Source organism: Aedes albopictus, chromosome 2, assembly GCF_035046485.1.
Source record: "Aedes albopictus strain Foshan chromosome 2, AalbF5, whole genome shotgun sequence".
NCBI lineage: Eukaryota > Metazoa > Arthropoda > Insecta > Diptera > Culicidae > Aedes > Aedes albopictus.
In genome coordinates, this window is record NC_085137.1 from 75,281,828 (window position 1) to 75,304,362 (window position 22,535).

Genomic DNA, 22,535 nt, shown 5'->3' on the forward strand with positions numbered 1-22,535 from the left:
TCGTGCTACACTTTTCACTACAAAAACGAACATTTTCGATGCAGTTGCCTTGGTGTGCGTGAATAAAAACCAAAATATTTACAACTTCGCAAACGTTGATTGGAGGACACGGTGTACACCCTATAGACACTATAGATTCCATAGACTCGCGGAGACATGGTTGAGCAATACGATTTTTGTGCGTTTTGCCGTGAATTTATAGTGTACCGAGCGAATATGACGTCACGCAATCCATTGTCGCTATTGAAATCGTGACGTCATGCTCGTTTGGCTACACGAACTGACAGTTCGTTTGGCTACAGTTGTCTTCGCCTCCGCGAGTCTATGGAATCTATAGTGTCTATAGTACACCCGCGAAAATGACATAATATGTTTTGGGCTGGTGGTTCAAACACGTACGTGACCGCGTCACCTCACATGCAGTGTGAATGAATCCCATTCACGCACAAAATCATGTTGAGGTGAAATTTTGCATCGCCAAAAATCGCCAAGCAAAGTAATCATTGGAATATAGCGCATTTAGTTCACCACTGGACTATTGACTGTCAAACGATAAACCGCAACGATCGACGCGCCACCATCTGTCGAATAGTGGTGGGTGTAGGTATACCTTTTTCGCGGTGTTGTTTACGGTGAAGCAACACCGCGAAAAGGGTACCTGTGCTCTCCAACATTCGAAAAATGAGGGCGCGTCGATCGTTCTACGCTAGCGATTTTGCGGTGGGGTGATGACGTTTGGAGGCGAATAGGGCACTGCATTGTTTTGATTTTGTATGGGATTTTGACGTTTCTTGGCCTTGTTGTTTACAAAATTTCTGTAAGAGTGAAAGAGAGGGAGATAATTTCATGCAGTGCCCTATCGCACTAGTTTTCACGAGTGCGAAAACGCAAATAAAAGTGCGCGATTGCATCAAATCAACTCGGTGTCTTCAGAGCACGTGCTTGTTCACCATAGATTGAAGAAATAGTGCGCCGAAAACATCAACCTGATTTGATGCAATCGCGCACTTTTGTTTACGTTTTCGCACTTATGAAGTCGCAGTTCGCAGTCCAGTGGTGAACTAAATGCGGTATATTTTGTTTTCAATTTATTTTTGACAGTACAGAAGAAAAAAATGCTGCTCGGAGTGAATTTTGGCTTCAGAATTTATCTCGGATAGCAATACTTTACTCGTTTTAGGTAACGTAATCAAACGGGCTACAACTGACAGCTCAGTTGGGCTGCACTTGACGTTGCTTTTTTTCCTCTTCGCGAGTCTCGTCTCAGGTTATGACTACATATTGCATAGTGGGCTTCGTGACCGTGCGGCCAACAGTGCGGCTAGCATTGTCCAACCAACCAATCTGTGAGTCAATTCTGCATCATAGAGCAATCTTATGGAATTTAATTGTTATGAACTGTTTAAAGGTCGTGTTACGAACGCGAAGCGTGAAGTACATTTGAATCCACACAATTCGGAACGAATTCCTTTCCAACCATTTCCTACAACTAACCAAGCGAGCCGCATCATAAAACCCCAATCAAGTTCGAACAATCAAGACCTACCACAATATAATAGGGCCCGCGATTATAAACGTAGAGCAGAGCGGCAATGTTTATCAGCATAACGAAGCAAAAGCTATGCGGCTGAGGGGCTCGACTGACTTTGAGCAGCATGATAAAATAAACAATCTGAAGCGACACCCGATGGAAACCATACCAATAGCCTAGCAGATCGGCAGCATTCTAAATGTAATCAAAATCCATCATTGAACTTGATCTTGAAAATTAGGCCAGCTGAGCATCGGGATCGTGCAAAATATGAATGGTAGATCTAATTCTGTACAAATACAATCAAATCATGTAGCTAGAGATTGCTCAAATTCAGGAAAATTCTCTCTTCGGAGAAGAAAATATTTCTCCTGTGAAAACACGAAAAACCATGTACCCGCGAAAGATCATTCTAGAAATCTGGCCGCTCATATATTCATGTTAAAACACGTACTGAAAGTGTAAATGTGTAGATCGTAACGAGAGCCGCTATTTCATCATCCTTTCAGGAAAGATCATGTGTAATTTTTGGTAGGCCCTGCGGCTATAAAAGAGGAAGATCAATAAAGACGAGAGTCAGTTTTGTTTTTGGACTCCACACTGGATACCTCCCGGATAAGTATTTTGCTACTCAAATTCCTTTGATCCTGAACTTGCACTTGCGAAGCTTAAATTATTCTGATCACTTGATTGGATAATTCAATCCTTCTAAAGTGTTGATATTTAGAATCGTGGAAGTCTAAGTCATTGGATCGGTCAAACTTTTTCTCACTCTGGTAAGCCAAGGTTCCGAATGCGAGAAACGTTGGCATGAGTCTAGAAAAGGCCAGTTTGATTTTGATCCAAGTGTAGAGGCACTTATTTCTCACTCTGGTACGCCAAGGTTCCGAATGCGAGTAACGTTGGCATGAGTCTAGAAAGGCCTAAGTGCTCTACACACGATTTTAGACGAGTCCCAAATCATTGAATTTATCGAACTTTTTCTCACTCTGGTAAGCCAAGGTTCCGAATGCGAGAAACGTTGGCATGAGTCTAGAAAAGGCCAGTTCGATTTAGATTCAAGTGTGAAGGCATTTATTTTCTCACTCTGGTACGCCAAGGTTCCGAATGCGAGTAACGTTGGCATGAGTCTAGAAAGGCCTAAATCCTATCACACACGATTTGGACGTTCGATTTTAACTATACTCCTTCTTGAACCTCCTACCCTGAGTGAGTAGTATCGGTGTTCGAAAGTAACGCGTTCCGTCTAGTCTGTTGGTTGGCACGCACGGAATGTAATACCGTATCCCTTCGCAACGGTACCGTGAAACGATTGTGGGTTTCGTCATCCTGATCATCGTCGATTCATCATCGCGATAGCTGTGGACAAGAGTGCTGCTGGATTCAGTAAGTATTTGGTCTAGTCCCACCGCAAGAGGAACACCACACCCCGATCGTGCTGCCAATTGGAAGATTGCGCCCCGGTGCCATCGCCAACAATTTGGTGGCTCCAGAGAGGAGGAGCTACTGCCACCAACATCTTGGTGGCCTGCCAGAGAGGAAGGAAAATCGAACTCCAGGAGCGCGCTGAAAAGTGGAAATCGACACCGAGTCTAGTGTGAAACAGTGAAGAATATTGAACACTGAATATCATCAAACCGTCGTGAACCTTGTCGTGAACAGTGAAAAGTACTGAAGAAAAAGAGTACTTATGGATTATGTTTGCTGAAAAATAGTGCCGGAAAGTGAATTTGAATCCACAATAAAAATTGTGGAAGACTGTCAACGTTAAGCATAGTGAATTAACTGATTGCAAAGTGGGTAGAAGTCAATGCCAACGAATAGTTTTTTTTTTGTTGTAACGTGGTTTACTGTCGCCAAGAGTGCAGTCTGAGTGTTGTGCATAGTCACAAGTTATACGGTTACAATTCTATAGGATCCGAACTGTGAACTGACATTCACAAACTGGTCTAGTCGTGCCATAGTGACTAGCGCCCTTTTCGGGAAGGCAAATTAAAGTGAACTGAATAATCACTGAAAACGAATAATCAAGAATAGTGTTTTTTTCGAGTTGTAACGTGGTTTACTGTCGCCAAGAGTGCAGTCTGAGTGTTATGCATAGTCACAAATTATACGGTTACAATTCTATCGGATCCAAACTGTGAACTGACATTCACGGATAGTGGCAAATAAGCCTATACAGGCAAGGAAACTCGCGGTACAAGTGACACAAGTGTGCAAGGAACAAGAAGAACCCAATTCACGATAACCAAGTGAAAAGGAATACGAATACCCAGCAATCCAGAACAAAGAAGAAAAATAAATCACGATTGTTTTTATGTGACTGACCTGAACAGGTCTAGTTGGTCTAGTCGTGCCATAGTGACTAGCGCCCTTATTTGGGAAGGCATCTGAATGGTAAAAATGAGTAAAATGTAATTTGTTTTTATGAGATTTGAACCTTTTTCCTTTAGAGTGTTACAGTGCATATAAACTTTTGAATTTAAAACTAGCAACACTGTACCAAGCTAAAAATCAGAAATAAACCGGACTTTGTATCGAACGGAAGTATTTTTACTAATTTTCAAGTGTGCCGAACCATCCGATTTTCCTGCCGAAAGTTTTAGCCTGAGCTATCGTGGGACATTTTTTGGTCCGTTCTCCCGGATCATCGGAGGAATTTTGCATGGTTTCCGGCAATCGCGAGTGATAAATTAGCACCGTGTGCTAATTTCGGCGCAAGGCCAAAATACGCGTTGGTGGTGCTTCGCCACCCGGTGGAGTGTGTGCCTGTGGCACGAGAATTCGGTGGTCGCCATCTTGGCGAAAAGCGATTGTCGACGTAGCTTCGGCAAGAGAAGGTGCCCGTGGCACGAGGGACGGCAGCCATCTTTACAATTGTCGACGTAGTCTCGACGAGCGGAGTGTGCCCGTGGCACGAGAAATGGCAGCCATCTTTGCGATTGTCGACGTAGCCTCGAAGAGCGAGTGAATTGTCGGTCGGTCTATCAAGTCCGACAGTGTTTGTAAACATTGATTCCGTGGTGTTGTTCGAGCAGTGCAAAAACATACTTAACATTGAAAAAGCTCGACACGCGTGTGATAGTGTGGCCGAAGAAGAGGCTGAAGATCCATGAGTGAAAGTGAAACTCCCCGTGGACCGTCGAGCAAGGTTCAGCGAAGGAATATTCTCGACGCGCTCACCGGATCACAAAACAGTGACGAAGAAACAGCGGATCGTATCCCAACCGTGGCCCAACAAAAGGCCGCACAGCAGGAATTGCTAGCCAGACGCAGGATGGCGCAGAGTTTGGAGATTTTGGGTGATCGGCAGGCGCTGCTGATCGATAAGCTGCTGCGAATGCGTGATACACTGCAAGAGGAAGATATCAGCATTCATCTACTCAAACTCCACGTAGAAACGTTACGCCGAACAGCTGACGAGTTTGAGAAGGTCTACGCAGAAATGTCCGCTCTGTTGACGAAGGAGCAACGAGAAGCGATGCGAGTTGAATACGGAAAATTCGAAGCAATACACAACGAAGTGTATGTGGCGCTGCAGACGCGAATCGACCATGTCGAACAGCAAACGAAACTGCAGGTGTACCAAAACGTGGCCGCTCCCCAGGCATCTTCCCAAGCACCGGTGTATGTGCAGGCGCCAGCTCCTCACCTGCAGGCACCGTTCCCTACCTTCAACGGTACCCTCGAAAACTGGTTCAGCTTCAAGAGTTTGTTCCAGAGTATCATGGCTAGGTACACAAACGAAACCGATGCCATGAAAATCCTGCATCTACGAAACTCGCTCACTGGGGAGGCCAAGGATAAGATCGACCAGGAAGTAGTTAATAACGGCGATTATGCTTCGGCGTGGAAGATCCTGGAAGATGCTTATGAGGACAAGCGTCTCATTATGGACACCCATATCGACGCAATCCTGGACTGCCCGAGAGTCACCAAGGATAATCGTGGTAAGTCGCTCTCAAAGCTAGTTGAGCTGTGTGTCAAGCACACGGATGCCCTGAACGGCCATGGATTCCCCGTCGAAGGATTGGCCGAGCTCATACTGGTGAACGTACTGTATAAAAAACTCGATAAGGAAACACAAGAGCTATGGGAGACTAAGCTGGGTAGCGGCGAGCTTCCCGATTTCGAAGAATTCGTCGACTTCTTGCGCGAACGAGGACGTGTACTCCAGCGAACCAATCGGACCCAGCAGCCACCTCCACATCCAGCTACTCCAGCATCAACTAAGCGGCAGCAGATAAATCAGAAGTCGCACTCTCATGTGCCTTCCAACTCCTTCGTCCAGGTCGCTAGAGAGGTGTGCCCATGTTGCAAGGCGGAACATTCGATCTACCGTTGTGTGAAGTTCCAAGGATTGTCATCGCAGGAGCGAAAAGTGCTTGTGACAAAAGCAAACCTTTGCTTCAACTGCCTGAAGTCCAAGCATCGCGTCGTCAACTGTCCGTCGGAGCAGGGGTGTAAGGTGCAAGGGTGCGGTCGCAAGCACCACAGCTTGCTGCACTCAAACGATGCTACTAGTGTGGACGTTCCAGAAAAGCATGAAGACAACGAAGAACATGCAACAGATTCCGAAGGACAATCGCAGAAGCAGCAGAAGAACTCTGAACAGCGTAGTGGTGCAACAACTCTATGCGCAAGCATCAGCGGAGCCGACCACCGTGTCATCCTTTCCACGGCACAAGTGTTGGTTACTGGAAAGAACAACGAGCTCGTACAGTGCCGTGCGCTGTTAGACTCTGGATCGGACAGCAACATCATAACCGAGCAGCTGGCAGGAAAGCTTCAGTTGAACATGGTCCCCGTGGATGTTCCGATCAGTGGATTGAACAACAGTGAAACTCGAGTCAAGTTCCTACTGGCCACGAAGTTCCAGTCCTGCAATCGTTCGTTTGCTTCTCCCAAATTAGAGTTCCTGGTTGTTCCAAACGTGACTTCGAACCTCCCGGTGACTAGCATCGACTCCCGTTCCTGGAGGATTCCATCTGGGCTACATTTTGCTGATCCAAAGTTCCACTCCCCCGGCGAGATTGACATGGTCATTGGAAATGAAGTATTTTTCGATTTGATCAAAAACGGTCGGATGAAGCTAGGCGTGGATGGCGTTACGCTAGCTGAAACAAAACTTGGATGGATTGTGGCGGGTTCGGTACCGATCAAGGGCAGATCGAATCGCCGTGTGTGTCAGCTCAACCGAAATGATGAAATGCTGAACCAAACGATGTCCAAATTCTGGGAACTGGAAAGCGTCTATCCGGAGAAACCTACGACTGTGGCTGAAGCTGTGGCTGAGGAGCATTTCAAGACCACCCACTATCGTGAATCGTCTGGGCGGTATGTAGTGCGACTGCCATTCAACGGCATGGAGAGTCAACTTGGCGACTCCTACGATGCAGCTCGGAAACGCCTCAATAAGCTGATGCTCCAGCTCGCGAGGAATCCAATCAAGCGTGGTGAGTACTACAGTTTCTTGTCAGAATACTTGGCACTAGGCCACATGGCGGAGCTGCCTGGAGATGGCACGGATGGTGGCGGTTACTACATTCCTCACCATGCTGTGTATAAAGCTTCGAGTTCGACGACAAAGACAAGAGTGGTATTTGATGCGTCAGCGAAAACCACTACAGGATATTCGCTCAACGATACACTCTTAGTTGGACCCACGGTACAAAATGACATCGTCTCGATAATCCTTCGATTTTGTACCCACTCCGTGGTGCTGACTGCCGACATATCCAAAATGTACCGGCAGGTGTGGCTACATAAGGATGATTGCAAATATCAGCAAATCCTCTGGTGGGACGGCAATGGCCACCTAAAGGTTTACCAGCTCCAAACGGTAACATACGGCGTTGCTAGTTCACCGTACCACGCGACACGAGTTCTGGTCCAACTGGCAGCTGATGAAGGTGATGAATTTGCACTCGGCAAGGTGGTCATTACGGAGGACAGCTATATCGACGATTTCTTGACTGGCGGCTCGTCGAGTGAAGCAGTAATTCGAATCTACTCGGAGCTTTCAGAGCTGCTACGTCGTGGCGGCTTTGCAGTGCATAAGTTTTGTTCAAACAGCGTGGACGTATTGAAGGCTATCCCCGAAGATCTCCAAGAACAGCAAGTTAGCTTTGATGAAGCTGGAATCAACAACAGCATTAAAACGTTGGGTTTGATTTGGAACCCTCAAGAGGACTACTTCATGTTTCGGGCAGCGGAAGTCGACTGGACGGTGGTGCCAACTAAACGCAAGGTTCTGTCGGAGATCGGACAACTCTTCGATCCGCTCGGATTCCTGGGCCCTGTAATTGTATTCGCCAAGTTGGTTATGCAAGACATTTGGCGTCTTGGTATAGAGTGGGATCAAGAGCTTCCACAGGAACTTCTAGGAAAATGGAATCAATTTCGTCAGCAATTACCAGCATTGAATCAGATCCGGAAACCACGATGTGTGACACAAGGTGACGCGGTTACTCTGGAGCTCCATGGTTTCTCGGACGCGTCCCAACGCGCATATGGAGCTGTTGTATACGTGCGAAGCATCGCTGCGGATGGAACTGTCTACGTCAACCTGGTGGCCAGCAAATCGCGCGTGGCTCCGCTCAAGCCGACAACGATACCACGACTCGAGTTGTGCGGGGCAAAGCTTTTGGCAGAACTGGTGCAGAAGGTGATTTTTGCGATGAAGATCCAATTCGATGCTGTGAAGCTGTGGTGCGATTCCCAGATTGTTTTGTGTTGGCTAAGGAAGTCTCCTCTCGTATTAAATCAATTTGTTGCCAACCGTGTCGCTACAATCGTCGAGCTAACGCAGTCGTACCAGTGGGGCTACATACGATCCGAGGAAAACCCTGCTGATGCGATATCTCGAGGTGAGCTTCCAGAAGATCTGCAGAAGAAGGAACAATGGTGGAAAGGCGCTCAAATGCTCTGGGAACAACAACTCACTCCACGTCAACCTGAAGCGATTGAAGAATCCATGATCCCGGAAGTGAAGGCGGCGGCGGTAGTGATGGCAGCAGTCAGGTCGGACCCACCAATAATGCTAAACAGACTGAGCAACTACAGGAGAATCCAGCGAGCGTGGGTGTATGTTCATCGATACATCGACAAGAAAGTGCACAAAAAGCAGGAATTTGGTGACATCACAGCCGACGAAATTATGAGGGCTGAAAGGTCAATTTTATTGCTCGTTCAGCGTGAGTCATATGGCGATGTTCTGAAGGCTCTACAATCAAAATCCGTTCAGCGGCAACCGTACCGAAATCTGGCGTTATTCGTTGGTGATGATGGCCTCATCCGAGTTGGCGGTCGCCTAAAATATTCGGCTATTCCGTATGATGGCAAGCATCAGGTGCTGCTTCCACAGAAACATCACATCACGGAAACCATCGTGAGAGGATTGCACCAGGAGCACTTCCACGTCGGCCAGAACGGACTTTTGGCGATTGTTCGGGAGCACTACTGGCCAGTACATGCACAGCAGCTGATCAAGAAGGTAGTTTCATCGTGTCAAGTGTGTGCTCGACAGCGTCCACGACCAGGAGCACAGTTCATGGGAGACCTTCCTGAAGTACGGGTGCAGCCAGCGCCACCGTTTTCTAAGGTGGGCATAGATTACGCAGGTCCTTTCATGCTGAAGATGGGAGGCCGCAGCACGAAGCTGTACAAGGGCTACGTAGTTGTATTTGTTTGCTTGGTCGTCAAGGCCATCCATTTCGAGTTGGTCTCGAGCCTGTCGACGGACAACTTTATAGCAGCACTGCAACGTTTCTCCAGCCGACGTGGTCTGCCGAGTGACATTCACAGCGACAATGCCACAACCTTCGTGGGCGCTAATCATGAGTTGGCGGCATTGAGGCAGCTTTTCGAGGACCAGCAACATCAACTGAAAATAAAGGAGTTCTGTAGCACGAAGGGTATTCGCTGGCACTTCATCCCCCCCAGAAGCCCACACTTTGGTGGGATCTGGGAAGCGGGGGTGAAATCTATGAAATACCACCTCAAGAGGGTAGTTGGTGAAACTCGACTTACCTTTGAAGAGATGACCACTTTTCTAGCGCAGACGGAAGCCATCCTCAACTCGCGTCCTCTGTACCCCATGTCAGAGGACCCAAGCGACTACTCCGTGCTGACCCCATCGCATTTCCTGATCGGCCGTTCTGGTGTAGCGCTTCCTGTGCCGGCATATGGAGATGAAAAGGTCGGTCGGCTCGACAGATATCAGCACGTCCAGCTGATGCACCAACATTTCTGGGACAAATGGTCTCGCGAATATCTTCACCATTTGCAAGGACGGCAAAAATGGAACACGAACGTGAACTCGAGCTTCAAGGTGGGTGCTCTGGTTCTGTTGATCGAGGAAAACCTCCCACCGCAACAATGGAAGCGTGGGCGGATTGCGGCTGTGCACCCCGGCAAGGACGACGTTGTACGAGTGGTGACAGTCAAAACAGCAACTGGTGACTACAAACGAGCGGTGGCGAAGATTGCTATGATGCCTTCTGTTGAAACTGAATTATCAACGGGGGGTGAATGAATGGTAAAAATGAGTAAAATGTAATTTGTTTTTATGAGATTTGAACCTTTTTCCTTTAGAGTGTTACAGTGCATATAAACTTTTGAATTTAAAACTAGCAACACTGTACCAAGCTAAAAATCAGAAATAAACCGGACTTTGTATCGAACGGAAGTATTTTTACTAATTTTCAAGTGTGCCGAACCATCCGATTTTCCTGCCGAAAGTTTTAGCCTGAGCTATCGTGGGACAGCATCATTGAACTCGATATCGTGAAGAATATAAGTGAACAGACATTCACAAATCGGTCTAGTCGTGCCATAGTGACTAGCGCCCTTTTTGGGAAGGCAATTAAAAGTGAACTGACATTCACAAGTAGAAATTTGGTCTAGTCGTGCCATAGTGACTAGCTCCCTTCGGGAAAGGCAACATTGAACTCAACGATATCGTGAAGAATATAAGTGAACTTACATTCACAAATTGGTCTAGTCGTGCCATAGTGACTAGCGCCCTTTTAGGGAAGGCAATATTGAACTGAACAGTCGTGAAAAATTAGTGAAAGTGAACTGACATTCACAAGGTTTTGGTGGTACGAGATACAGCACTGTGCAGACAGTCTTGGACGGCGACTTTTATGCAACGAGGCTAGAGTGAACTCAAGGAAATCCCGAAGCTAACCTGGGAATCAGCAAACATGTCTACAAGGTTCGTATTGAACAAGAACGGCCATTGCCGTCTTTGCAATGAGGATGATACAGTGTGTGATATGGTATGTTGCGATGAGTGTGACCGCTGGTTTCACTTAACGTGTGCAGAACTGGATCATAAACCGACTAAACAAGAAAAGTTTTTATGCGTAAAATGCACACAATTGGAAATTGAACGCAATGACTTGCTCGACAAGCTACAAAAACAAAATCTGTCAGAGCATATAAATCAATCGATAAGTAATGCGTTAGCAAGAAACAATGATGCAACACCATATTTCAAAAGACAAGGCCTAATTAAACTTCCAGCCTTCAATGGAGCTCCACGTGATTGGCCAAAATTTAAAAATATTTATGATGATACTACAATTGAAGGAGCATTCACTAATTTGGAAAATTTAAACCGGTTGGAACAAGCGTTGAGTGGATCTGCAGCAAAATGCGTTGCAAATTTGATGATAAGCGCAGCGAATGTCCCGCAAATCATTAAACGACTTGAAGAAACTTTCGGAAGACCTGAAACTGTTTATAAGCAACTGTTAAGCGACTTGATGAAAGTACTTCACCAAATACGAGTAAACCCTGTTGAGTTATCGGACGCTTTGGACAATCTTGTAACAAACATGGAATCGTTGAAGAAAATAGACTTTTTACGTGACCATCGCCTAATTGAAGATATCACGAAAAAGTTACCATTTAATTTGCAAATTAGTTGGACAGAAGTGGTGCAGCGTAATCAATCTCAACCCACACTGATTGATCTGAGCAAGTGGTTGAAACCACATGCATCGACACTTCGATTATTGTTACCCACATCTGGAACATCTAGAAATGTTATGCCAGCGACACATCCTGCAAAATCTAGAATACATGTTCACACTAAATCCAACGATTTGTGCAACATTTGCAATTTAAATCATAAAACTCAGCAATGCAACAAATTAAAAACTGCTAACGTTAATCAACGTAAGGAAATATTATCGCAAAACCAACTCTGTTTCTCTTGTCTTGGAAAAGGGCATTACTTAAGGTTTTGCCCCAAAAAGACGGAATGTAAATTGAATGGATGTAAAAGCAAGCATCATCGATTATTACATCAACCTAAGCAACAACAATACAAATCGGAGAGGAATAATCATCATGGATATAAAAAGGATGTGTACTTTCAAATAATACCTGTAAAACTGAGCAACAAGGACAAAGTCATCAATACATTTGCATTTCTGGATCCGGGATCATCACTCAGCTTGATCGACGAAGCCATCGCAGATCAGTTGGGGCTTGATGGAAAATCTGATCCATTATGCCTCACTTGGACGCAAAATTTATCAAAAGAAACTCCGAGTAAACGAGTTAACATTCAAATACAAGGGAAAGGCAAGCAGTACGTCATGAAAGGTGTTAGAACAATTCCGGACTTACAACTGCCAAAGCAATCACTGAAGATCAAGCACATCAAAAAACGTTTCAAGTATTTGGCAGACTTGGACATCGACGGATATCATGATGCAAAACCAACTATATTAATCGGGCTGGAGCATCCCCACCTCCTGATGACAACTGACAGAAGACACGCTGATGAAAACTCTCCTATGGCAGTAAGAACCAAACTCGGTTGGCTGATTTTTGGTAAGATCTGTAGGGAAGATGATTATTTTTCAATGTCAATTAAAGAAGAAAAGGAAGCAGAAAATCTCTCCAAAATGTTAGAAGATTTTTGTTCGTTAGAAAATTTTGGAGTTAAAATCATTGAGGAGCTCCCTAAATCAAAAGATGACGAAAGGACAGAGAAAATTCTTAATCAAACTCTCAATTATAAGGATGGACATTATGAACTAGGTCTTTTGTGGAAGAATGATAAATCTAGTTTTCCTCCAAGCTATAACAATGCCCTGAATAGACTAAAATCACTAGAAAGGTCTCTAATGAAGAACCCAGAATTAAAAGATTGGGCAAATGAAAAATTTAGTGATTTCTTGGAGAAAGGTTACGCTAGACAGCTTTCACCTGCAGAGCTGATGAGTGAGAATCCCAGAATATTTTATTTGCCTCATTTCATTGTCATTAACAAGAATAAGGTTCCGCCAAAGCCACGAGTTGTATTCGATGCAGCGGCGGAAGTCCAAGGAATATCATTTAATTCCGAACTAATGACTGGTCCTGATAATTTGATGGGACTTTTTGGAGTTCTCTTGAGATTTAGAGAACACAGTATTGCAGTATCTGGAGATATTATGGAAATGTTTCAGCAAATTAAAATTATAAAGGAAGATCAGTATGCTCAACGATATCTCTGGCGTAATTGTAACCCAGATGCACAACCGAATATTTATGTCATGGAATCCATGATATTTGGCTCAACTTGTTCACCCGCTTGTGCCCAAGCAGTAAAAAATTATAATGCTAAATTATTTGAAAATCAATTTCCAGTTGCATCTACTGCAATTGTCAACCAACATTATGTGGATGATTATCTAGACAGTTTTTCAAGCATGAAAGAAGCAATTAAAACGGTTAATGAAATAATAAAAATTCATCAGTATGGTGGATTCTTTATAAGAAATTTTATTTCAAATAAAAATAAATTGATTGATCACATTCCAAAAGAAAGAATTCAGATAGTAGAAACGAAACAATTTGAACATAAAGATTCAATCACCGAAAAGGTACTCGGAGTGTTTTGGAATATTAAAAGAGACTCTTTGCAATATCGAGTCAAATTTGATAAACTGGGTGAAAACATATTAAGAAAAGATCAAATGCCAACAAAACGCGAAGTGCTTTCGTTTGTAATGAGCATCTATGATCCACTAGGGCTCATATCAAATTTTATTATTCATGGAAAAATGTTGCTTCAGAGATTACATAAAGAAACTTCTGACTGGGATACTCCTATCTCTGAGAGAGCGTTTAATCAGTGGAAATTGTGGCTACAAATGATGAATCAAGTTTCGAAAATTGAAATTCCCAGGTGTGTTACACACCCATCAGCAGAGTATTACGAATTACATACATTCGTTGATGCTTCAGAAGATGCATTTGCAGCCGTAGTTTATTTGAGAAATAAAACTAATAATGGAGCAATGGTTACGTTGATAGCAGCAAAATCTCGAGTTGCTCCATTAAAGAAAATTTCAATACCTCGTCTAGAACTACAAGGTGCCGTACTTGGTACCCGTTTAATGAACACAGTTAAAAAAGAGTTACGCTTGAATATATCAAGAATCATAATGTGGACAGATAGTCAAACTGTACTAGCGTGGATCAATAGTGAGCATAGAAAATATAAACAGTTTGTAGCTTATCGCGTTGCTGAAATTTTAGAAACAACATACATGGATCAATGGCGATATGTTCCCTCAAATCAAAATCCTGCTGATGAAGGAACCAAGATTGTTAAGAAAAATCCAAAGTGGTTTACTGGTCCATCATTTCTGAGTGATAATGAAAGAAATTGGCCATCCAGAAATAAAATTGGACAAACAGTTGAAGAAATCAGAAATTATGTTTCTTTGCACAATAAGTTAGAGAAATATTCTTTCATCAAAGACGATCATTTTTCTGACTTTTGGAAATTGAAAAGACATGTTAACATATTCAAACAATTCGTTAAATGGATTGTCAATAAAGGAAAACCATTGCATAAACTCTGCTATGAGGATATGGTTGAAGCAGAAAATATTTTATTTAAAAAGGCTCAGTGGGAATGTTTTAACGATGAAGTCGTGTCTCTTACAAATGGTAATGGAATAGATAAATCAAGTAGACTTCGTGAGCTCAATCCATTTTTGGATCAAAATGGAGTTCTTAGAGCTAAGGGCCGTTTAGAAAAGGCAGTATGTCTGTCTAGAAACGCTAGAACTCCAATCATACTCCCATATGAACATTATATATCTTTTCTGGTAGTCAAAACGTATCACGAAAAATATTTCCACTATAACGACAATGCAGTTATTGCTGCCATCCAACAAAAATATTGGATCCTCAAGTGTAGATCATTATTGAAAAAAGTTAAGAAGTATTGTCAGAAATGCATACTAAATAAAGCAAAACCATCTCCTCCCATGATGTCCACCTTACCGGACTTCAGGACTCAACCATTCATTTATCCTTTTACAAACACAGGAGTGGATTATTTTGGTCCACTGGAAGTAATGATTCGAAGATCAGTTGAAAAAAGATGGGGTGTAATATTTACATGCATGTCTAGCAGAGCAGTCCATATTGAACTTGCAGAGAAACTTGATACTGATTCATTTTTTGTTTGTCTTCGTAATTTTCAAAATCGCAGAGGCAAGATTAAACATCTTTTTAGTGACAACGGAACAAACTTTGTTGGAGCAGCTAGAATTATTAAAACGTTAATTGACGAAATCAATGAAAAAATGGATAATGGGGAGGCTGCAAAATTGGATTTAAAATGGACATTCAATCCTCCAGCTGCCCCACATTTTGGAGGTGCATGGGAAAGGTTAATCAGAATTATTAAGCAATCCCTCAATGTTATGCTGCAAGCTAACAATGGTAAGATACCAAAAGTGGAGGAATTAAGAGCTGCATCGATTCAAGCTGAATTTATTTTAAATTCGCGTCCCCTAACCCACATACCAGTCGATAATATCGAAGATGAAGTTTTGACACCATTTCATATTTTAATAGGAAGAGCAGGAGAGTATGTCCCTCCTTACGATACGCTTGATTGGAGTTTGAATCAGAAGCAATGCTCAAGTGTAATGGAATATGGGAAATATTTTTGGAACCGTTTCAAAAAGGAATATATTCCTACATTAATTAAAAGAAACAAGTGGAATAATAAAGTCGATCCTATAAAAATTGACGACCTTGTGTTGATTGTCGATGAAAAAATGCCACCTGGATCTTGGTTAAAAGGTAGAGTTATTCAAGTTAATACTGCTGACGATGGTCAGGTTAGATCAGCATTGATACAAACGAAAAAGGGAGTTTATTCTCGTCCAACTACAAAAATCGCTGTAGTGGACGTGAATGGGATGAACATAGAACCGATTAATGAAAAATCAACCAAATCCAATTTAAGAACAAAAGAAACATGATATATGAGCAAGGGGAAAAACGTGCGGCCTCCGCAGTTGTGTACAAAATAATGGCTGGACAGCATCCAAACAGACAAGGATTTCAATTTGAAGCTATGATTTCCGAAAAGGTATTGGATAATGTATTCAGCAAATATTGGAAGAAGTTAATATCTTGGACTACTTGGCTGGGCAATCTAACATCTACTGCTATTGGTTTATACCTAATAGTGCGTATTATTAAATTCTTCGTCGATACACTTATTCATGGAAGAATTTTATATGACATATATGGATTTAGTTGGAAGCTAATTGCATCATGCTGGGATTCACTCACTAGTCTTCTATCTCACAAGAAATTTATGGAAGAAACCAAAAAATTCACCAAGGAAAACGATAGAACAAAAGACCTGGAATCAGTCAAAGAGAAAAGCGACACTAAACTAAATGAAAATGTAGAAGAGCCATACAGAGCCAGTATGTATCCAACAATTAATAAGATATAGTTGTTCAAGATAATAAGATCAATAATAGTAATAAGAAAAATAATTACTATACTTTATCATAATCAACATTGTAAAGGAAATGTTTGGAAGATCACTTCGCTTATCGAAAGATACTAGGTAAATCTCCCCGGTAGATTTACGAGGGCCGGAATGTTACGAACGCGAAGCGTGAAGTACATTTGAATCCACACAATTCGGAACGAATTCCTTTCCAACCATTTCCTACAACTAACCAAGCGAGCCGCATCATAAAACCCCAATCAAGTTCGAACAATCAAGACCTACCACAATATAATAGGGCCCGCGATTATAAACGTAGAGCAGAGCGGCAATGTTTATCAGCATAACGAAGCAAAAGCTATGCGGCTGAGGGGCTCGACTGACTTTGAGCAGCATGATAAAATAAACAATCTGAAGCGACACCCGATGGAAACCATACCAATAGCCTAGCAGATCGGCAGCATTCTAAATGTAATCAAAATCCATCATTGAACTTGATCTTGAAAATTAGGCCAGCTGAGCATCGGGATCGTGCAAAATATGAATGGTAGATCTAATTCTGTACAAATACAATCAAATCATGTAGCTAGAGATTGCTCAAATTCAGGAAAATTCTCTCTTCGGAGAAGAAAATATTTCTCCTGTGAAAACACGAAAAACCATGTACCCGCGAAAGATCATTCTAGAAATCTGGCCGCTCATATATTCATGTTAAAACACGTACTGAAAGTGTAAATGTGTAGATCGTAACGAGAGCCGCTATTTCATCATCCTTTCAGGAAAGATCATGTGTAATTTTTGGTAGGCCCTGCGGCTATAAAAGAGGAAGATCAATAAAGACGAGAGTCAGTTTTGTTTTTGGACTCCACACTGGATACCTCCCGGATAAGTATTTTGCTACTCAAATTCCTTTGATCCTGAACTTGCACTTGCGAAGCTTAAATTATTCTGATCACTTGATTGGATAATTCAATCCTTCTAAAGTGTTGATATTTAGAATCGTGGAAGTCTAAGTCATTGGATCGGTCAAACTTTTTCTCACTCTGGTAAGCCAAGGTTCCGAATGCGAGAAACGTTGGCATGAGTCTAGAAAAGGCCAGTTTGATTTTGATCCAAGTGTAGAGGCACTTATTTCTCACTCTGGTACGCCAAGGTTCCGAATGCGAGTAACGTTGGCATGAGTCTAGAAAGGCCTAAGTGCTCTACACACGATTTTAGACGAGTCCCAAATCATTGAATTTATCGAACTTTTTCTCACTCTGGTAAGCCAAGGTTCCGAATGCGAGAAACGTTGGCATGAGTCTAGAAAAGGCCAGTTCGATTTAGATTCAAGTGTGAAGGCATTTATTTTCTCACTCTGGTACGCCAAGGTTCCGAATGCGAGTAACGTTGGCATGAGTCTAGAAAGGCCTAAATCCTATCACACACGATTTGGACGTTCGATTTTCACTATACTCCTTCTTGAACCTCCTACCCTGAGTGAGTAGTATCGGTGTTCGAAAGTAACGCGTTCCGTCTAGTCTGTTGGTTGGCACGCACGGAATGTAATACCGTATCCCTTCGCAACGGTACCGTGAAACGATTGTGGGTTTCGTCATCCTGATCATCGTCGATTCATCATCGCGATAGCTGTGGACAAGAGTGCTGCTGGATTCAGTAAGTATTTGGTCTAGTCCCACCGCAAGAGGAACACCACACCCCGATCGTGCTGCCAATTGGAAGATTGCGCCCCGGTGCCATCGCCAACAGGTCGTTTCTCAGTAACTTTAAGAAAATTTAATTTTATTTATTTAGCTGAGTGCACAACTTGGTGCCAATCATGATTCAACACCCTAATCAGAAACTACCGAAACTACACCGCCTGGGTGCGAATCGGCTCAGCGCTCTGTCGAGTGTGATGGGCAAAATTTTGTAAACAAACATTATCGCCATATCAGTGTTCATATCGTAAGAGAAAATCGCACCGTTTTTTTCCACCTGTATGGCCTCGCTGACGGAATTGGAAATCGGCCCCACTCCGGCAACATTCCCGGAGGTCTCGTTCCCGGTGGAAATCACTCGCCTTCCGGCCTCGGAGCTAAGCTACGGTGAGTTTTTCAGCCGCTTCATGCAAACAAACACGGCCGTCATCATTGGTTCGGTCGCCGACCGGTGGAAGTGCTTTCGGCGCTGGGTGCATCGTGATCGTGATGATGATGCAGTCGATAAAGTAGACGTGACCTACCTGAAGGCGCGTATCGGAAACGTTACCGTACCGGTGGCGGATTGCGGACGGCAGTACTACAATGCTCACGAGAAGCGGGATATGCAGTTTCACGAGTTTTTGGATTATTGGGCTGACCGGAAGGAGGAACATTCGAAGATGTATCTCAAGGATTGGCATCTGAGGGAAATAATGCCGCAGTATCGGTTTTATGAGACGCCAATGTTCTTTGGGTCCGACTGGCTCAATGAGTATTTGATTGACCGGAAGCTTGACGATTATATGTTCGTATATATTGGACCGAAGGGCACGTGGACATCATTCCATGCCGATGTGTTTGCATCGTACAGTTGGTCAACCAACATCTATGGAGTAAAAAGATGGCTCTTGTTGCCACCGGGAGAAGAAATCAAACTTAAGGACAAGCTGGGAAACTTTCCTTTCGAAATAAGCGAAGAGCTTTTGAAGGAAAAGCAGGTGCGCTATTATGACATCCGCCAAACGGCAGGGGAAGCGATATTCGTCCCGAGTGGGTGGTACCATCAGGTCCAAAACCTAGAGGATGCGATTTCCGTTAACCATAACTGGTTCAATGGATGCAATATAGCGAACATTTGGGCCAGTTTATGGGCGGCGTACGAGCAGGTTGTGAAGGAAATCGACGATTGTAGGGACATGGACAACTTCGACGAGCATTGTCAGCTGATGTTGAAGGCGTCCTACGGGATGAATCTGGAAGCGTTTCTGGATATTCTGGAACATGTTGCTAACAAGCGAATTGGGACCATCCTAGGGGGCGTTGATGTAGTTCATTTCGATATATACAAATTAGGTAAGTGCCATATCCAGTTTGATCTAATGAAAATTCAGGATGTACTAAGTAGTATGCATGAGCAAAACATGTTACTAGAAACATTGCGGCTATTGACCAAAGTTGAAGAAAACATGGATAAAATAAAGTCAGCACTTAGGCAGTTTTAACTTGTGTTCTTATTTGCAATAGTTTGTCCTCTTTTGCTTTTTAGTCCTTTAACTTTACTCGATACATACCGTAAAGTGTAGTGAATAGAATTCTGAGCACACAGCTTTACTACAGCTAGTCAATTTAATAGGAGCCTCCCAGCCAAGGGCTGAAAGTCTCTCAAATAAAGACAAATCAATCAATCAATAATAGGAGCCTAAACATATCTGACAGTGCCTGTCCAATGACAGTAATTAACCCTCCTAGGATGTTAGATTTCGTGCAGCACGCTGACGTAGAACATGTTCAACGAGCCTGTCTGGGTCATATTGACCCCTATATCTTACTAGGGTTAAAGTTCCTATGATAAAATTCAAACAGTTTTTGTCGTGATTGAGCATATGTTGTAAATTCATACATAAATGAGAAGGTACTGGTTTCTTTCGGACAGATTGATTCGAAACAAACATTCTACCAATAATAAAAGAAAGCAAATCAGTAGTCGAATACTTTTTTGTATTTAAACTCCATAACCATTATATTATGTAAACGGCTCAAACCAATATCAAAATCACAAATGTCCTTTGTACCTATCCTTAAATAATAAACCCACAGGGGCAGCTACAGCTTTGGCACGATGCTCGTTAGTATTACTTTTTCCTTGCACAGTTCAGCGACATCTTCCGGTCCCAGAGCTATTTCTTGGCAAATTTCCTCTACCATTTGCAGTTCGTCTTTCTGTTCGGCCAGTGCCCCAGCAGAGGCCGGTGTTCTACTGAGTTTCGGAGCAGGATTCGGAACCAATTGATCGTCCTTTGTTTCGCTTCGATCTAGGAAGGCATTGCGTTCCCTATTGTGCGTGTATTGGTTTACTTCGTTCAACTCGAGCACTGGGAATACGCATGCATCTCGATTGGAGAAGATATCAGTCCATTCGTCTCTGGTTTTGGTGCGGAACACTGCTTCGACCAGGTGACGCGCTTTATCGTCATCGTCATACTGTGCGATGTTACCCTCCAAATCTAATCCTTGCAGCAGTTCCTTATAGAATTGGGGTTCTAAGGCGCCGACCGACATATATTTCCCATCCTTGGTTTCAAAGGTATCGTAAAAATGCGCTCCGGTGTCGAGAATGTTCTCTCCACGGGGCTTACCCCAAACAGGGAGATTCTGCGAACGAATCAGCCAACTTCCTACATACGCAGCACCTTCCACCATTGCGTGATCCACGATCTGCCCCTTTCCGGAGTGATGCCGCTCCAATAGGGCTGCCAGAATGCCAAAGGCACACAACAATCCACCACCAGCAAAGTCGGCTGCTAAGTTAATCGGCGCCGTAGGCCGTTCGCCTTTCCTACCGAACAATGATAGGATGCCAGACAGGGCCACATAGTTGATGTCATGGCCTGCTCGGGGTGCGTGGGGACCATTTTGGCCGAACCCCGTCAGCCGGGCGTAGATCAATCTCGGGTTCTCGGTCATCATTTCGCTGGGTCCTAGACCCAGCTTTTCCATTACGCCTGGTCGAAATGGTTCTATCAGCACATCGGACGACCGGCAGAGCGATCGTACTATTTCCACTGCCTTGGGTTTCTTCAGATCCAAAGCCAACGTTCTCTTGCCGCCTTGCAGAACATCCAAGCTGTTGGTCGGTGTCTGAAACAATTTCAAACACATATAAAAGACATTTAGTTTTGTGGACCTTATTCCCTCCGAATTATGTTGGTGAAAACAAATTCGACAACACATTGAATTAAACTCAGCTAGGCCAAGGCCAAGTCTTATAAAACAGTAGATTCAAAAGATTTTTAGTTTATCACCCCCAATTCATTGAACAAACCTTATCTATTCGGGTGACGGTCGCTCCAAAGTCCGCCAGAATCATCCCACAGAATGGTCCAGGAGCAAGTCCGGCGAACTCCAACACCTTCAATCCTTTTAGGGCCATTTCGATACTCTTAATTCATAAAAATTCAAAAAATCATTGGTTCAAATGTATGTGGCCAAAGGTCGTCGGTCGTTGAATCGTTTCGTTGATTGAGCCGAAACTTGAACACTATCCTTCCGTCCGTCCACCAATCAAATTACACGAACTACAGTTTTGTTATCATAATTTTACGCAAGCAACAGTCATCGACGAAAGCTTTGAATGAATGAAAGTCGATATCGCAGACGCTGATGATGATGATGATGATGATTGAAAAATGAACACAACACGTTAAAAAAAGTCAATAAATAAATTCAAATAATTTTTGAAGCTAAAATTCATGTGACGAGTTGCAAAAAGTTGATTTTCCAGCAAGAGACACGTATTGTGAGTTTCCTTGGTCACTGGATTCGAAGGTCAATTCGACACCCTAAATATACACTCAGGAAAATTGCCTCATACTTATTGGCAAATATCCATGTGCCTAACCACATCCAAAGTATATGCAACCAATACCCGATTACGCAGTCAAATTAGCGCATGAATAGTATGTGCTCTAAATTGGCTTCTTAAACGGTGTTGAGATAATTCGATATTCTGAATCTGCATGGCAAACTGAGCCGAAATCCAAATTTTCATGAACTTTGGTGCCCGGGAACCTATTCAAAAATCAATTTGAAATTTATCCACTTATCCGCGAGCGGTAATGGCGACGGCGGGCACAACTAACCGATTCAAATTTTGACGTTTCTTGGGTATCGCAATCGGTTGGCGCCACCGATCGGCGAGTGAAGGAGTGAGGAGGAGAATGAAACTGTTTTGACTTTCCCCCAAGAAACGTCAAAATCCGAACCGGTTGATTATGCCCGCCGCCGCCATTACCGCTCGCGGATAAGTGGATATGGGAGCGATTTGTCGAATCACCCCTCGTCGCAGTTTGTACTGGGCGGAGCTGTCAAACAGTTGCCCAGCTGTTAAAAGGTGATTTTAAAAAATCTCTTTGAAATTGATTTTAGGCTGGGGGCTGCGAATACGAACGGTTTTAATTTTCAAGCTAACTAAAGCACACCAACACACTTTTGACGCTCGGTTTGAAAACACGCACGAGTGTTTAATTTTCATGCCACCGCCTCG

General features: G+C 43.4%; 3 protein-coding genes across 3 annotated transcripts; 2 read left to right on the forward strand and 1 right to left on the reverse strand.

The window, feature by feature from the left end:
- Positions 1-1,317: 1,317 nt before the first annotated feature.
- LOC109430175 (2-oxoglutarate and iron-dependent oxygenase JMJD4 homolog) lies at positions 1,318-19,981 on the forward strand. Its single transcript, XM_019706227.3, has 2 exons — positions 1,318-1,408; positions 18,060-19,981. The coding sequence occupies exon 2, from the start codon at positions 18,292-18,294 to the stop codon at positions 19,492-19,494; it is 1,203 nt and encodes a 400-aa protein (XP_019561772.2). The 5' UTR covers positions 1,318-1,408; positions 18,060-18,291; the 3' UTR covers positions 19,495-19,981.
- Positions 4,644-10,067, forward strand: LOC134286083 (uncharacterized). The gene has a single exon (XM_062847650.1). The coding sequence runs from the start codon at positions 4,644-4,646 to the stop codon at positions 10,065-10,067; it is 5,424 nt and encodes a 1,807-aa protein (XP_062703634.1).
- LOC109430174 (alpha-methylacyl-CoA racemase) lies at positions 19,970-21,594 on the reverse strand. Its single transcript, XM_019706226.3, has 2 exons — positions 21,315-21,594; positions 19,970-21,130 (listed from the first exon to the last, which is right to left on the reverse strand). Exons 1-2 carry the CDS (start codon positions 21,420-21,422, stop codon positions 20,096-20,098), a joined length of 1,143 nt encoding a protein of 380 aa, XP_019561771.2. The 5' UTR covers positions 21,423-21,594; the 3' UTR covers positions 19,970-20,095.
- Positions 21,595-22,535: the final 941 nt, after the last annotated feature.

Coding starts and splice junctions, on each gene's coding strand:
- LOC134286083 (XM_062847650.1), top strand. CDS start 4,644: ATGAGTGAAAGTGAAACTCCCCGTGGACCGTCGAGCAAGGTTCAGCGA.
- LOC109430175 (XM_019706227.3), top strand. CDS start 18,292: ATGGCCTCGCTGACGGAATTGGAAATCGGCCCCACTCCGGCAACATTC.
- LOC109430174 (XM_019706226.3), bottom strand. CDS start 21,422: ATGGCCCTAAAAGGATTGAAGGTGTTGGAGTTCGCCGGACTTGCTCCT. Junction 21,131..21,314: donor CCGTCACCCGAATAGATAAG/GTTTGTTCAATG, acceptor AAATTGTTTCAG/ACACCGACCAACAGCTTGGA.